Here is a 16,642-nt window from a genome sequence, read left to right as displayed (position 1 = left end):
CACTTGTAATTGGATTTGAGTCCACCTTAATCCAAGATGATCTCATCTTGAGATCCTTATGTTAATTACATCTGCAAAGACCCTTTTTTCCAAATAAGGTCACATTTGCAGGTTCTGGTGAACATATCTTTTTTTTTTTTTTTTTGAGGTAAGACATTTAACCCACTGCAGGGGGTGGGGGGAGGGATGCCAAGGGAAAACCGGCTGGAGAGGAGCCTGGTTTTCAGAGATGAGTTTGAACTTGTAGAGGAAATTTAAAAGGGAATAGAAACTCTTAAACACTCTGAAAAAATGAGTGATTTTGATTGTTGGCAGATGCCACGTAGCAAATGTGTTACTTCGCTTCGGGAAGCTTTGTCTCTCCACAAAGTGGAGCTCTCAGACCTCCCAGGGCCTTGACTCACATTGGGTCTTTCTCCATCATCCTCACCAAGCCTGGGACAAGCTGAAGGGCCTTAATGCGTGCTCCCAGCGGCCCTGAGAAGTAAGCAGGGCAGGGGTTATCATTCCCATTTTGCAGATGGCACAACCGAGGCTCAGAGATGGGGAAGAAACTTGCTCCGGTGTCATAGCGGGTCTCCTGCCTCCCCTACCACCTCTTCCCTGGCATCCCCTTCTGGGGACCTATGGGAACTGTCCCAAAGAAAGGACTGCCAAGACGGGCTTGGGGAGTCTGTCTCAGGAGCCTCAGAGCAGATCAGCTCTAGGTCCTGGTTCCAAATGGGTGTGAGTTTGGGATCACACGAAGAATCTGGGAGCCGCGCCAGGACAGCTCATCTGTCCCCTGGGCTCCCTGGGGAGCCGAGGGCAGAAAGAAGGACAGTCTGGCTACAGGCTCGCTTGCCCACCTGGGCTGTGATGGACAGTGTCAGCTTTGGCAAACGATTCCCATCTGTGCCCCAGACCTCAGCCAGATTGTCCTGAAAACTGGGGAACATAGGTTCCTTGAGGGGCTAAGAAAGGGGAGCAAAGAGGAGGTTTCCCGGGAGGGTGGAGCTGGGGACCCTGGGGCATCAGCAAGGGTGTGAACAGACATGGAAAGATGTGCTCCACTTTCTGGAAAGCAAGATGGTTAAGAGCAGGGCACAGAGTCCCAGCAACCTGGGTGTGAACTGGCTGCTAGCTGACTGTGCCTTAGCCTCACTTCCTTACCTTTACCTTGGGAGTAACAGCAGTACTACTGCTGGGGTTTGTTGGGGACGTATGAGCGAATGCCACTAAAAAGCTTGGTACAATGTTTGGGCTAGAGTGTGCCCCGATTTATCTATCACAAGGAATGAAAACCAACATAAAGTATAGCTAGATGTAGACATCAGAGCCAACCCAAACCAACGCAGGAATTGCAGACCAGCAGGACGAATGGGCTTGCTGCCTCTGACCTGCAGATGTGACTCTGAGCTTCCTTATGGCCACATCAAAAAGGGAAACGTGATCCTTTGTAGAACTTTGTTTATTAAGATTGAGGAAGCAGCCTAGTTCCTCAGAGGAAATAATGTTTTTCCTTACCTTGAATTCTCCAGGGCATTTCTCACTGGGCAGGGAACTTCATAAAGGGCACCTTGAGAGAGGCAGTGGGTAGCATCACTGTCCAGGACTAATACAGCATCACAGATGTGATTTCCCTGTGGTAGCTGCTTGTAGGGACCTTGAAGGCAAGGCAAAGGGAAACCGGGGAAGGCAGCTCCATGGGAGGATCAAGAATGTGATGAAGGTCTGGGCTCTCAGGGTTCAAAGCTAAGGCTTAGAGAGCTCAGAGAGGTGGGATTGGGACTCCTAATCTCTCAGGGAAGCAGGGGGAACCCAAGAGACTTTTCACTTGGGATCCTTGGAAGTCAGGCTCTGGAGTCAGATTTCCCAGCTGTGTGGCTTCGGGCAAGTTGCTTCACCTCTCTGAACCTCAGTTTTCTTAACTGCAAGCTAATGTATCCTTGTAAGGCTCTGGCAGAGCACAATAGCATATAGGGAGTGCTCAAATAAATGTTAGCCATACACTTATTATGTATACAATGTTAGTATACACAGATTATGTATGTATACTTATACCCTTTTTTCCTAAGCTTCCTGGTTATAGAGGGTTTAAAGAATCTGAACAATGAGAATTTTACAGCTCTTTACAATTGGCAAAGGAGTCACTGTCATTTCTTATGACCCTTCCAACAGCAATGAGGGAAGGGTTCTTACCCCTCTGGAGAGGTGAGGAGACTGGAGCTTAGAGAAGCAAATTCTTGCCTGTATCGCCCTTGACCTGCCCTTGAACCCAGAGCTGGGGAGACAAGCGGGCAAGATGCACAGGTCCTCTAGCCTTCCTGGCCCCTCCTGCCATTTTAGAATGGCAAAGGCCATTTTAGAAGGGAGTTAAGAGTAGAAGACTGAGGGTGAAAAATGATGATAATAATAACAACAGTAATAATGACAGTAAAAACATAGCGCTTACCCCATAAGAGACCCTGTTCTCAGTACTTTGCATGTGACATTTAATCCTCTCAACCATTTGAACTATTACGATTATACCCATTTTATAGATAAGACAACTGAGGCACAGAGAAGATACCTGAGTGGCTCAAGGTCACAGGGAGTTCACGAAGGAGGAGGATTTGGACGCTGGTAGCTAGGCTGGGCCCCAGGGTCTGTGTCCTTGACTGCTCTGCTCTACTGCCCAGGCTGGGGGCAGTACAGGACAGGAGGGATGTACGTCGGGATAGAGCAGAGGCCGAGGCTGAGGGCAAACCTGTGACTGGTGCCCCCGTGCAGGGAGATCCCAGGGGCTCAGGCAGGGGGGAGTGGAGGGGAAGGGCACACACCTATGGGGGACACTGACATTCCTGGGGGGATGAGGGGTGAGGAGTAGTCGGACAGACATGCCGGGGGATGTCAGCACCACGCTGTGCAGGCCCAGCCTGGCCTCCACCCTGCTCAAAGATGAAAAGACCTGTGATCTCCGACCCCGAGCTGCTTCCAGCGCAGCGGGAGAGCCAGACGTGATGTCGCATTTCTGCAGCTGCTTCAGTGCCAATTGCTGGGTCCTGAGACCTTGCTACTCTTCGCCCTCCTCTGGGGGCTCAGACACCGCCGCCCCCCGCCCGCTAATGAGGGGGGGATGCGGGGGCAGGGGAGACGGCCTGGCATGCCCTCCCTCCTCCCTCCTTCCCGTCTTAACTCACAACTGTCCTTTAAAACTCAGCCCCATACGGGCTTCCCTGGTGGCGCAGTGGTTGAGAGTCCGCCTGCCGATGCAGGGGACACGGGTTCGTGCCCTGGTCCGGGAAGATCCCACGTGCTGCGGAGTGGCTGGGCCCGTGAGCCATGGCCGCTGAGCCTGCGCGTCTGAAGCCTGTACGCCGCAACGGGAGAGGCCACAACAGTGAGAGGCCCGCGTACTGCCAAAAAAAAAAAAAAAAAACCAAACCTCAGCCCATAGCCCACCTGCCACAGGAAGCCTCCGATGCCCAGGTTAGGGGATGCCCCTCTGTGCGGCTCCCTGGGGGCAGCCTGGCCTTGCTCAGGACACAGCACCACCTCTGTCTTGTCCCTTGTGACTGACCGTGAGCCCCTGTGGAAAAGCAACCTGGGAAGCCACGGCCTCGTCCCTGGATCCTGCACAGCCCGGAACAGGGAACGCGGACATGCTCATTCCTTCCTCCCTCAAGGACACACTCGGTGGCTGCCATGAGATCACGATTTCGCAGCGTGGAGTGGCGGGCAAGATCCCACATTCTGCAGACCTGGTTCAAATCCGGGCTCTCCCACCCCCTCCCCAGATGTCTTGGGCAAGGGTCTTCATCTCCTTCAGCCTCCCTGTGGCCCCTCCTGGGTCAAAGTGAGATCATCTGAATCACATGCTCAGCACACACATTATTAACGTGAACACCTGTCACGTTTCCCCCAGTTGTGGGAGTCGGGGGAGGGGGTAGCTGCTACCTCCCCGTCTTCTCTCCGCGTCCCACAGGAAGTCCTTGGGGACACCTGGTTGGACACTTCTGGATTCTTCTCCCAGGCTGCAGAGTGGGATGATGCCCACTCCTTTGAGAACAGAGTCCTCAATGGAAATTTCCAAGTGGCTTTTATTTAATAAAAAGCGAAAGATGACTTTTATGCAATAAAATACCACCTCGAGCCCATCAAGCAGCAATGATGAATTTATATGGAGGAGGGTTGGACTTATTGATAATGAAGTGTCGATTGCCAGTGCCACCAGGCTGAAACATCTTGTTTAGAGCCCATTTGTCAGATGGGGAGAACATGGGTGGTGGAAAGTGCATGGGCTCTAGGTTGTCAGCGCCCTGGGTTCGGATTCCAGCTCAGAATTCAGCTGTTTACCCTTGGGTTGCAATGTAATCGCTAATATTTATTGCACTGGGCCAAATGCTCCACATTCCTGATCGCCTGTAATTCTTACATCCTTTCTGTGAAGTAGTGAGTATTCCCATCTTACTGATGAGGAAACCGAGGCTCAGAGAGGAGAAGTCGTGTGTCCAAAGCCACAGAGCTGGCAGGTGGCCAAGGCTGGGTGTGAACGATGCATGAGACTGCCTCCTCCAAGACCTCCCAAGCTTGCGAACTCTCCAATCTTTGTTCCTTCTTCCATAAATTGGGAAAATACCCAACAAGGTTGTTATGGGGATTGTATGAAGTACCAGTTCAGCTGTCTGGCATATAGTAGATGCTCAGGGAATGTATTTGTGTCTGTCTCATGGGACCGTTGTGACACCAGGGCCCAATTCTTGGTAACAGAGGGCCCAGAAGATGCCCGGTGAGAAGGATGCTTCTCTCTGAGCCTCAGTTTCCACAGCTCCAAACCAAGAGTAGTATCACCTGCCTGGAAGAACCTCTGGGAGGATTTAATGTGATGAGGAAATTATAGTTCTTGGCACAGAGTAGGTGCTCTGGGCAGCTCCTCTTCTTGTCTCCTGTGTCCCCAACACCGCCTGAAATGGTGTTTTCTGGGTCCTGCCCTGGCAGTGGACTCGTATCGAGCCATCCGTACTCTCTCCCCTGCACCCATCCCTGAATCAGGCTCTCATCTCTGGATGTGCTGGGATGGGGGGGTCGGTGGAGATGGGGGTTGGGATGAAGGGTTCAGCTGTTGACCTGGGTTCAGGGGGCTCCACCGTTTCCCAGCTGGGTAACCTCGGGCACATCACTTAGCTTCTCTGAGCCTCTGCTTCCTCCTCTGGAAAGTGGGAGTAACAGCGATACATTCAACCTCTGGCTCTGGGTCCACCCAAACCTCTGGTTCTTAGATCCAGAGCCAACTGCTGTTCCTCATTCTTCCCTGCAGGTGTTTCCAGCTGTGTTTGGGAACTGATTGGCTAAGGACCCACATTGGAGAGCTTTGGGCATCATAACAGTGAACGGTAAGGGACACGGGATCTGAACTCATCTCTCCAAAGGGCATCAGTGTGGGACGAGGATGAGGTGGGTGCACTGTCAGTGCAGCTGTCCCTGGGTTTTGGAAATATGGTCGGAACCAAGTTCACAGCACTACGCACCTCTCCTTTATTGCGCTTAGCACTGTTGTGATTTTTCCATGATTTGAGGAGTTTTTTGATGAATAGTTGTCTCCCACTAGACTGTAAGGGAAAGGGGAGAGTCCCAGAGAGGCAGCAAAAACATGGTGGTCCAGAGGGACCATAGACTCTGAAGCTGGGGCCCGACTCCTGGCTCTGCCTCTTCCCAGCTGTATGACTTTGGGCACATGACTCAAGCTCTCTGTACCTCAGTTTCCTCATCTGTAAAATGGGGTTTGTAACAACCTTCACTGAGTTATTATGAGGATGAAAAGAGTTTACATACCTCAACCCTTTAGAATAGTACCCGATATATAGGAGGTGCCTGAGAGGTGTTAGTCCAGTAAATAAAATAGCAAAGCCACCCGACTGGCCTTGCTCACAGCCAGGGAGGACCCGGTCAGTCGCACTGGCTTTAAGGTCAACCTCTTAAAGCCAGTTCTCATCAAGTTCCCCTAATGACCCCTGCCTAATGACCCCTAATGACCCCTGCCTAATGACCCCTAATGACCCCTGCCTCCGCTTGCAGAGAATGGAGGATGAGGATAACATCACCTCCCTCACCTATGAGTACGTGTACTCTGATGACTTCGACCCCATCGTGGTTTTGGAGGAGTTCTCTCCCCTGGAAGGCAGGGTGGTCAGGATCTTCCTGGTGGTGGTCTACAGCATCATCTGTTTCCTCGGGATCCTGGGCAACGGCTTGGTGATCATCATCGCCACCTGCAAGATGAAGAAGACGGTGAACACCGTCTGGTTCCTCAATCTGGCCGTCGCGGATTTCCTGTTCAACGTCTTCCTCCCCATCCACATCACCTACGCCGCCATGGACTACCACTGGGTGTTCGGCACAGCCATGTGCAAGATCAGCAACTTCCTGCTCATCCACAACATGTACACCAGCGTCTTCCTGCTCACTGTCATCAGCTCCGACCGCTGCATCTCCGTGCTCCTCCCCGTCTGGTCCCAGAACCACCGCAGCGTCCGGCTGGCTTACATGGCCTGCATGATCATCTGGGTCCTGGCTTTCTTCTTGAGTTCCCCATCCCTCATCTTCCGGGACACAGCCCACGTGCACGGGAAAATATCCTGCTTTAACAACTTCAGCCTGTCTGCCACCAGCTCTTCCTCGTGGCCCACTCATCCCCAAGTGGACGCTGTGGGCTTTGGCCGGCACGTGGCGGTGACCATCACCCGCTTCCTCTGTGGCTTCCTGACCCCGATGCTCGTCATCACCGCCTGCTACGTCACCATCGTCTGCAAGCTGCGGCGCAACCGCCTGGCCAAGACTAAGAAGCCCTTCAAGGTCATCGTGACCATCATTATCACCTTCTTCCTCTGCTGGTGCCCCTACCACACGCTGTACCTTCTGGAGCTCCATCACAGCGCCATGCCTGGCTCCGTCTTCAGCCTGGGTGTGCCCCTGGCCACTGCCATCGCCATTGCCAACAGCTGCATGAATCCCATTCTCTACGTCTTCGTGGGTCAGGACTTCAAGAAGTTCAAGGTGGCCCTCTTCTCCCGTCTGGTCCATGCTCTGAGTGAGGACACAGGCCACTCCTCCTATCCCAGCCACAGAAGTTTCACCAAGATGTCATCCATGAACGAGAGGGAGACCAGCATGCTCTGAGCCTCGCCTGGAACACCCCCGCCCCCCGTGGCTACTCCCAACCTTGGAGGCTCAAAGCTACGCCTTCTCGAGACCACGGCAAGAACACCTTGGGCACCCACAGATGCCCGCTGTATTTTGCATGGGGCTGAACTGTGTTTTGAACTGGGAATCCAGGGCTCAGAACTCCTTTCTTCCAGGGGCACGGCGGACAGAGCAGGCTACGGTGCTCAGCCTTGGAAGAGCCTCCCGTGCATCCTGGGAGGCCAGCCTTGACTGGTGCAAAGCAAAAAAGGGAGCATTCTCAAAAGCACTGCTATGAACTAGGATGGGCATAAGACAGAGGGATCAGTTACCTACCTGAGTGCTTCCCAGGAATGACAGAAACGCTTTTCAAGGTCCATTCCTGGTGTGAGCAGAGGAGGTCAGAGCAAACCCAGTGTGATGTAGGTCACGCCTCGCTCATATCCCTCTGTCAATAGCTGGCCAGAGATCCTGCCACTCAAGCCATTCCTCTGGGTTAGGGTGTGTGGAAATGCACACACCTTCTCCAGGTTCCCTGGGAAGAGAAGGTGACATGTGAGCACAGGAACTCCCGGGACCATGCATTTGACTTTCAGATCGGCTGAAAAGACAGGCAACAGGTCCTGAGGAGCCATGGGGCTCTTTGTGAGGGCAAGAGAAGCAGGGCTGTGATGAGGACTCAGGGGTTTGGGGGAAGGAATGAAGAAAGAAAAGACCTTTCAAAGGGTGCGTGACATGTATCAACTCACCCTCGAACCTCCCAGGGCGATGGTGCTTTGGGCCGTAGCTATTTTGGGGGTGGGGGTGATGCCAGCCCCTTGCCCCAAGCCCTGTTCTCACTTTGCATTTGTTACCCTGGGCTGGTCGAGGTGGGCAGCTTCACCAGCAGCCTCTACCCCATCACAGGGATTCCTCCCTCTTCCCTGATCCACTGGTTCTTGCTGGAGATGCTCAGAAGAAAACACTCCAGGGCAGGAGGCAGATGGGAGGATGGTGGGGGACATCTACTCCTTCCCAACTTCCTCAAAGCCTGGCTGGAGGCTAGTCCAAAATCAGCTGCAGGAAGCAACCTCGGAGCACCTCACGGGCTGAAGCTGAGTCCGAGGGCTCAGTCCCCGAGCTTGAAGCAGAATCTGGAGCCTGGCTCACTGGACTGTGCTCCTGACACGCAGGGCCGAGGGGGGCCCACAGGCCTAGGGCCCCTCGTATGTGCAGTCACATTGTCTTTTCTGGGGCCCACACCTCCCTGTGCTGCAGTGTCATCGTCCCATTTACAAACGACACAGCTGAGGCTCAGAGAAGGGAAGTTACACACCCAACGTCACACAGCTAGCCAGGGGCCCAGTTACCCGTCTGAACCCAGCTCCGTCTGGTCCCAGAAACTCTGTTCTTTTATGGAGAATGTATCTACTGAGAATATTCTAGACTATCCTGGTAACCTACATTTATTTAGCACTTCTATGTTAAGCACTTTACATGTGTATCTCATTTATCCCTCACAGCAGCCCTGAGTTAAGTACAATCATCCCTTCCCTTTTACGGATGAGGCGTCTGGGGCTCAGAGTTTGAGTAACTCGCCCGAGGGCACCCAGCAGGTCTCTGTTAGAGTCTGGCTAGGTTTGAACCTAGGTCTGTCTGGCTCAAATAAGTCGGCAGAGGCTTGGGGTTTTGACCATAAATATATATGCATCCCTCAGCAGATGAATGTAAACATCTTAAGGGCTTTAAAGGCAGCTTTGCAAATAGTTTTCAAAAACGATCCAACGTGGCAAAGAAAATGTACTTGGCTCCCGGCTCCCTGGGCATCCGTTCACAGCCACCCACCCTGGCTCCCACCTCCTGTGTCCCCCCCCAGCTCTCCGGGGGAGGGCAGTGGGGAGAGAGGCCTGACGGGAGGGCCCTTTGGCCTCCAAGTGTCCATATTCTGCTCTCTTCCAAGTTTCTTTGGTGCGAAGCCACTTCAACAAGATACAGTGAACAGATGTAACGTCAACACAGCACGGGCCGCGAGTTCCCGAGGCCATGGGCTGTTTGGAATCACACCTCATTAAGAGACAAACTGTTCCTTCCCTTGTTGGGTCAGTGTGTTGGTGAGGCAGCTCTGAACTGACCCCGCTGGGGCCTCCGATGGTTTTGAGCAATCTGAACTTAGCTTGAGCTAAGGGAGCTTTAAATATTGCCCAGCGCCCCCTGTCACCCCCTTTCCCAACTTCACAGGGGAAGCATCCAGGGCGCAGGATGGAGTGGGACGTGTTCCAGGCCCCAGAGACAGTCACCAGCCACTCGGGGAGGACCGTGCTCTTCCCTGGGGCTCAGTTTCTCGTTCCTTCCGGGCTGCGTGCAGGTCAGGCCAGGCTGGGGAAGCCAGGAAATCATTTTGTCATTGGAAAAGCTGATGAACAGGAACAAAATGAAAGCCAGCTGTTTTCCTCCTCGGAGCCAGGGTCCGCTCTTTCTGGCTGCCCCACCAAGTCTTCCTGTTCTGATTGTAGTTCCCCATCAAATGCTTAAGTGCAACCATAACACCCTTTTCAACCTTGTCCCTACAGCTTCTGACGACCCCACAGGTCACACATACAAAGGCCCTGCAGTTCACAAAGCACGTGCATCTGAATTACTCCACAGGCAGCCAACACGCTTTGTGCCTGAGAGCCCTCCCTCCAGGGCCAGGACCTGCCAGTGGAGCCTCCGTGCTGCTTCCTGGGTTTGGTGGGTGGGTGGAGGGGGCACGGGGCTGTGGGCAGAGGGACAAGCAGAGAAGATGCTGTTTGAGGGTGAGGGAGAGGGAGGGAGGAGGGAAGCACAAAGGAAACAGAGAAGGACAATGAAGAAAAGAGATCTGGCATTTATCAAGCATCTACCATGTGTCAGGCACAAAATCTCATCAAACCCTCAAAAACGGTCCTGTGAGAAGAGCACCATCAGACCCGCCTTGGGGGGTGCAGAAAGGGAGGGTCAGATTGTGGACCTCACTTGTTCAGGGTCACACAGTAGTAAACGGAACTGGGTCTGCTGCCTGAATTCCCAGCTTCTTCAGCCCTTGGGAGGATGGAGAGGGAGGGGGGAGGGGAAGGGAGAGAAGAAGTAGGAGCAAGACAAGAGGGAGGGGCTCAGAAGGGGGGACCCACCCAGGCGCTGTCTGAGGGAGGAGTTTGCCTCAAGCCCTTAAGCTTGGAGGGCTTAGGGGCCAGGATGGGTGGAAGAAGAGAGCATCCAATCATGAGAGCCACAGGGCCATTCAAACTCAAACCACCCAGGTACTTCCCATTTTACAGATGAGGGAACTGAGGTCCTAAGAGCTGCCCTTCGAGAAATCTGCAAAATTATGTGGTGCTGGCTTGGATGGAGTGGTCATTTATTCCCCAACTCCTGCCTCTGGCCTCCGTCTCCCATTCCTTCCTGACATGCTGTGATGCTCTGGCTTTGGAAAATTGCTACTGGGGCTGGTATCCAAGACCAGGGGAACCAGGAAGCTGCTCGTCAGACCTTGAGGTAGGGGGCTCGCTTGCTTCCCCTCTCTGAGGACAACATTTCTCTTAAATAAAGAAACTGAAGCAAGCCTGGGGCTCCATGCTGGGGGGTTCTGACCCTCGCCTTCCCCGCGCAACTCGTGGAATACCACCTGAGGCTCAGAGAGGTGACATGTCCTGTCCAAAGTCACACAGCTATGTTGTGAGACAGCAGGAGAAGCCCTGAAATTCCCGACCTCCCATCCCCCAAATTTTGAACTTCAAGAAATCCACATCTCGAAAAATATTCCCTCCAACTCATGTAATTTTCCTAGAAACCAAGGATATGAGACAGGTAGTGACTTACCCAAGACAAAATGGCAAGCCATGGCAGAGAAGGGACTGAAACCCAGGACTCCTTACTCCTAAGTCCATGCATCGGGCCACCCAAGGACAGATGCTGCCATTTACACATTCATCTAGCCATCCTTTCACACACCCATCCATTTCCATGACCATCTGTTTATAAATCCACCCACTCATCCAGTCCACAAGCATCTATGTAATACGTCCTCTTTGCGAGGCCCTGCAGGCACTGGGAATGCGGGGCATGATCAGTACCTACACCATCTCTGTCCTCCTGCGCACATTCATTGGCCAGTGGTGACAGCCAATTAAAAAATATATACCCCAAATGGAAAACAACCATAGTAAATGCTACCCACATATTATAGAGGGATGTGACCCTGTCCAAAGGCCAAGGAAATTTCCTGGGGGAAGCGACACCTGAGATGTGAAGGGTGGGTAGGCACTGATTCAGTGGGTAGGTGCTGGAGAGTGTTTCAGGTGGAGGAAACAGCATGGGCAATGGCATCGATGTGGGAGGGAGCAGAATGGCTCTGAGCGATTGAAAGGGGATGGAGGCTGCAGCAGAGCGAGTAGAATGAATAGGGACCAGATAGGATGGAGAGGAGACAGGGCCAGACGGTGGGATGGGGGTGAAGGGGAAGCCACGTTTAAGGGAGTAATGTGCTCAGACCTGCCTTTTAAAAGGATGCCCGATGCCCAGGGCTGCTCTGGGGGACAAGCTAGAGAGGGGCGAGAGGGGAAGCGGGAGACTGCTGCGGCATCCAGGTGAATGCCCTGGTGCCTGAACTCTGGAAGCCAAGGTGGAGCTTGAGAGAAATGGACTATTCCAAAGCTAGTTAAAAGCTACCCAAGCTTTCTCCAGGGACCGGTTAGCGGGAAACCAACCCAGGGCTCGTTTCAGCTGCACAGAGACCTCGGTGCATTGCTTTATTGATGGAAATTAATTGTAAATATTATTCAAATGTACCTCCCAATGCACACTTATATTTCTCAGGGGAGCCCTCTGAGCAGTTAATAAAGCCCTATAAATAATACATATATTAACCTAAGAGGAATGGAAGCATATTAATGCAGCAATTGTGGGTGGTGGCTGAGGGGAATTTAAGCAGACAACAACACTCCCAGTGCTTGAACTTGGGGTTTAACCTTGGAGGTCACCGAGTTCTGCCCTGGGGGATCCTCCAGACGCCCTGCAAGCACTTTCCTGTCATTAACTCATGGAATCCTTACAGCGATCTTTGTGGTAAGGACCATTACCATCTGCCTGTACAGATGAGGAAACTGAGGTTCAGAGAGGTGAAGTGACTTGCCCAGTGTCACACAGCTAGTAAGTGGTAGAGCTAGAATTCAAACCCCAGTCTCTTTGGATCCTAAAGCAACTTGCAAACATAAACTGTCCTCTGAAGAGACTCCTCCCTGGAGAACGATGGCAAGCATGTGCTCTCTCTCCACTGTCAGATTTTGAGGCGGTGAGAGTGGGGGAATCTGAGAGATAGGTTTTTCGTTTGGAGGGAGGAAGTGGTGTCTGGGTGGCTTTGTCACTTCCTCCTGAGCCTGAGAATCTTAGGGTTGTTGAGTTTGGAAGGAACTCTGCTTCATCAAGTTCATCCCTTCCCATCCCCCCATTTTGCAGATGGTGAAACTGAGGCTTTTTTGTAATAATATTGGGACCTCCTTCCTACCTCACTGACTGCTGTGAAATGAGATGTGTGTGGAAATGCTCATGTGGATCATTTTTAAATACCATTATTCTACAGACCTGGACATTCACCAAGCTACCCTCTTCACTTCTTAGTTTGTTGACAAGGGCTTTGGTGCTGGTCTGCCCTGCAGGACCCCTGCCTAAGATCTGGGAGTCACTGGGAGTTTCCAGCAGGGTCTTCCTTCCAGGGGAAACAGGAGATCTTGGAAAAACCTGGTACAGGGCAGAGACATGCTGTGTTTGGGGCATAAACTTTACCCTTCAAAATTGTCCTGGGTATGGGTGAGAAATGATCTCTATCTTGATGTAGATGGTGGTTCCATGGCTGTCTTCATATGTAAAAACCCATTTATCTGTACATATAAGACTAATGCACTTCACAGTAATTAAGTTATGCCTCAATTAAAAGTATTTTTAAAAATAAAATAAAATAATTCATGGCATCTGCAGGAATGACTTCCCACTTGCATTGGCAGCATAGACAGACCCAGGTTTGGGGGCTTCCCTCTGATTCAAGGGAGCAACTCAGAGGGGGGTAATCCCTGCAGGGTCTATCCAAAGAGGCAGGACCTTAGGAAAGACTGAGCATACCCTGCCCAGCTCTGTCCCCTGACTCAAAGGGCTTCTGATGGTTAAGGTCCAGGATCACATGGGCTCAGGAGTCAGACTGAGTGGGTTGGAACCTCAGCTCCACCATTTACATCAGCTAGGGTTAGGGCTAAGGTTAAGGCTCTATGACCTTGGGCAAGCTACTCAACATCTCCAAAGCCTCAGTTTTCTCATCTGTACAATGGGTATAATAGGAACTTGCAGCTCACGGGGTTGCTATGGGGATTAAAGGAGATGTGGCATGTAAGCATTTAGCAGGTGTTGGGCTCACACTCACTGCCCTCTTTCATCTAGACATGCATCAACCCCATCATTGGTCTCCCCACTTCCAGCCTTGCCCCCCGACAACCAATCACCGCAAAGCAGCCAGAGTTAGCATCCATCCGTCACGGAGTACAATAATCCAAACCTTTTACTGTGGCTTACGAGGCCCTAGAGGACTGACATCACCTCCTCCATCTTTATCTCGTGATGCTCCCCAGTCAGGCATTCCTCACTGCGTCCCCAAAACAAAAGAGGCAGGTTAACAACGGCAACAATGCTAACACATCCGAGGCTGTTCCCACTTCTGGCCTTCGTGTCTGCTATCCTGGGATCTCTGTTTGCATGACTGGTTCCTCCACCCCCTCCAGATCTCAGCTCCAGTGTCACCTCATGAGAGAGGTCCTTCCTGACCCCTTCCCCCACTTAAAGTAGCCTCCATCCCCATTCACTGTCTATCAGATCTCTTGTTTCATTTTCATCATGGTACCTCCTGCCATCCGGATTGATTTGATTTATTTGTTTAGCTGCCTTAAGACTGTCCCCCTACTGGGGAGTGAGCTCCATCAGGGCAAGGACCGTGCCCATCTTGCCCACCTGTGTATCCCCAGTGCCCAGAGTGGTGCTTAGCACAGAAAAAGTGCTCACAGGATTTTGTTGAACAGATGAAAAAATAACATAAGCTGATGTTATTTTTATCATCATCATCATCTAATTTCATGACAATCATGATTACATCATTTCCAAAGTACTTTCACATTTTTTCCCATATTGATGGAACTTGGAAAGGGTAGGACTATCCCCCATTTCACAGACATGGAAACTGAGGCCCCAGGTCACCTAGTTTGGAAGTGGAGAAGCCACGGTTCCTTCCCTTGTACCATTAGGAGCGGTCACAAATGAAGGAGGCTTCCATGGAGTGCTTCTACCTCCCTTGGTTTTTTCCCTTCCCTTTTGTCTGATTAATTGCAGCCTGAAACTAAAGGAACCAGATGCCTCCCTCCTCCTCTTTCCCCTCCTCCTACTGTTTTGTAGTTCTTTTCCGGACCAGGACTCTGCTAAGGATTTGGCTGGTACAACCATGACCACAAGCTTCCACTTAGAAATCATGGATAGAGCAATCAACTGGGCCCCAGGTCTGTGTTGGGCACTGGGTGATACTACAGCAGGAAGCACAGCCAGATAATGACTCCCTGATGCCCAAGTGTCCCTGGAGCCCAGATGTCTAGCTTTGGGAGAGGTGGATCTGGATTATCTTCTCCCTGGCTTCCATCATACAGATGTTTGACACACCTATAGAGTAAACATCTGGATAATAGAATGAGTTTCTGGTTGGCTCCCAGATGCTGGTGCCACAGAGCAGGGACACACACAGGGAGGTGGGAAAGGGGGCTCTCAGCCTTGGCTTGTGGCTGCTAACAGCCTATGAGCCCCTGGTTCACGGCAGGCAGTTTACGATGCTCAGGGTCCAGCGCTTTACTGGGAAGGTTTGACTCATGACGGGATTTTAGGCAATTCCACATCCATCATCCCATTTCATCCTCATTAGGAGCCTGAAGCGTAAAAGCGTCTTAACTTTGGAGATGAAGAAGCTGAAACTCAAGAGCTCAAGTTTCCTAGAACCACACGGATATCCATTAGGGTACTTATTGCCATCTGGAATCATTTCATTTATTTCTGTGTTTAACTGCCTTAAGGCTGTTCCCCTACTGGGCGGTGAGCTCCATGAAGGCAGGGATTGGTGTATATCTTGCCCACCTCTGTATCCCCAGCACTCAGAGCTGTGCTTAGTACACAAAAAGTGCTCACACTATTTTTGTGGAATGAATGAAGAAATAAGCACAAGCTGATGTTATTTTTATCATCATCATCATCATCATCGAGTTTATGACAATGGCTATTACAATTCACCATTTCCAAATTGTTTTCACCTTTTTTTCTATATTGATGAAACTTGGGAAGTTTCATTGATTTTTATTGAGCACCTACACTGTGCTGGGCTCTGGGGATATGATAGCAATCACTATCCTCACTTTCCTGAATCTTACAACATATTAGTATGGAGAAGAGGTGAGATTTGATCCCACGCCTGTATTGCTCGGTGGCTCATACTCTTTCACTAGATATGCTGCTGCTTGTGGTTAATAAATGAGGTATGAAGAAATCAGTACAGAAGGGAGAGAAAGGCTTTCTGTTATAAAGCCTTGAACCTCCCAGGAGTTAGAGAGAGAAGACTCCCATCTTGGCTGGGAGTTGCTGAACTGGGATTGATTCTGGGGGCCAGGATGCATCTGTCAGCGACTGCTCCCCCATCTCTGACTCCTCAAAATAGAAGAGTGATTTGATCCAATATTCCTTCCCTCCTTTGAAAGAGCATCAGGGAGCTGGCATTGCTTAGCCCAAGCGAATGGCATGCTAAAGGTGGAATTGCAGGAACCGAGAAGGTTGAAGGAACAAGAAATTGGGAATGGAACAGGGGCTTCCCTGCTCCCCTAACAAGCTCACCATAGGGACAATGGGTTTTCAGCTTGTTGGAATCTTAAATGTCACCCCTTTCTTGTTCCTGGATTTCCCAGGTGTGTCACCTGCTTATAAACCTCATCCTGGTCCCCTGGCCACAGCATCTTCAAGGATGCAGATAGTTCTATGGAAACGGCTTGCTCAAGCTGAACACGTCAAAACTGACAAGACCCTTATGGTCAGTCTAGTGGAGCCGCTCCACTGGATCCCTGATGGGACTCCACAGTTCATCCATCGGAGGTGAGCCAGGGCAAGAACCCAGATGTCCCCACAGCCGGCTCCACTGTTCTCTGCTCTTCAGTGTGGTTGTCCATCCCCTTCAACAGCTCCATCTTTTTCTCACATTTTGGTTCAGACACATCAATCTGTGTCCACCACATATTCCTTTATAGAGCATTAATTGCTCAGTTGATTTCCTAGCAAACCTAGTAAAAGAACCGCAACTTATCTAGGCAACCCCCTATCGAGGGACATGTAGATTGTTTCCTTTTTAGAAGTGTCATTGTTGGCCCTTGTTGTTTTTGTAACTCCCTGACGGATTCTCCCCCGAGAAGCTAGGTATAGCTGAGCTTCTGAAGCCTGACCCTCAAGC

General features: G+C 51.3%; 1 protein-coding gene across 4 annotated transcripts in view; it reads left to right on the top strand.

Annotated features, from left to right (window-relative positions):
- CMKLR1 (chemerin chemokine-like receptor 1) overlaps positions 1-9,838 on the top strand; it is a 40,403-nt gene extending 30,565 nt beyond the window's left edge. For all 4 annotated transcript variants that reach the window (XM_030860663.2, XM_030860664.2, XM_060310433.1 and 1 more), the window contains exons 2-3: positions 5,279-5,354; positions 6,037-9,838. In XM_030860663.2, the coding sequence (XP_030716523.1) occupies positions 6,040-7,137 (1,098 nt within the window). In that variant the 5' untranslated portion in view covers positions 5,279-5,354; positions 6,037-6,039 and the 3' untranslated portion in view covers positions 7,138-9,838. The remainder of the gene's footprint in view (positions 1-5,278; positions 5,355-6,036) is intronic.
- Positions 9,839-16,642: the final 6,804 nt, after the last annotated feature.

Source organism: Globicephala melas, chromosome 13, assembly GCF_963455315.2.
Source record: "Globicephala melas chromosome 13, mGloMel1.2, whole genome shotgun sequence".
In the NCBI taxonomy this organism is placed as follows: Eukaryota; Metazoa; Chordata; class Mammalia; order Artiodactyla; family Delphinidae; genus Globicephala; species Globicephala melas.
The sequence above is the reverse complement of the archived record's forward strand: the minus strand, read 5'-3'. Positions and strand labels throughout refer to the sequence as shown.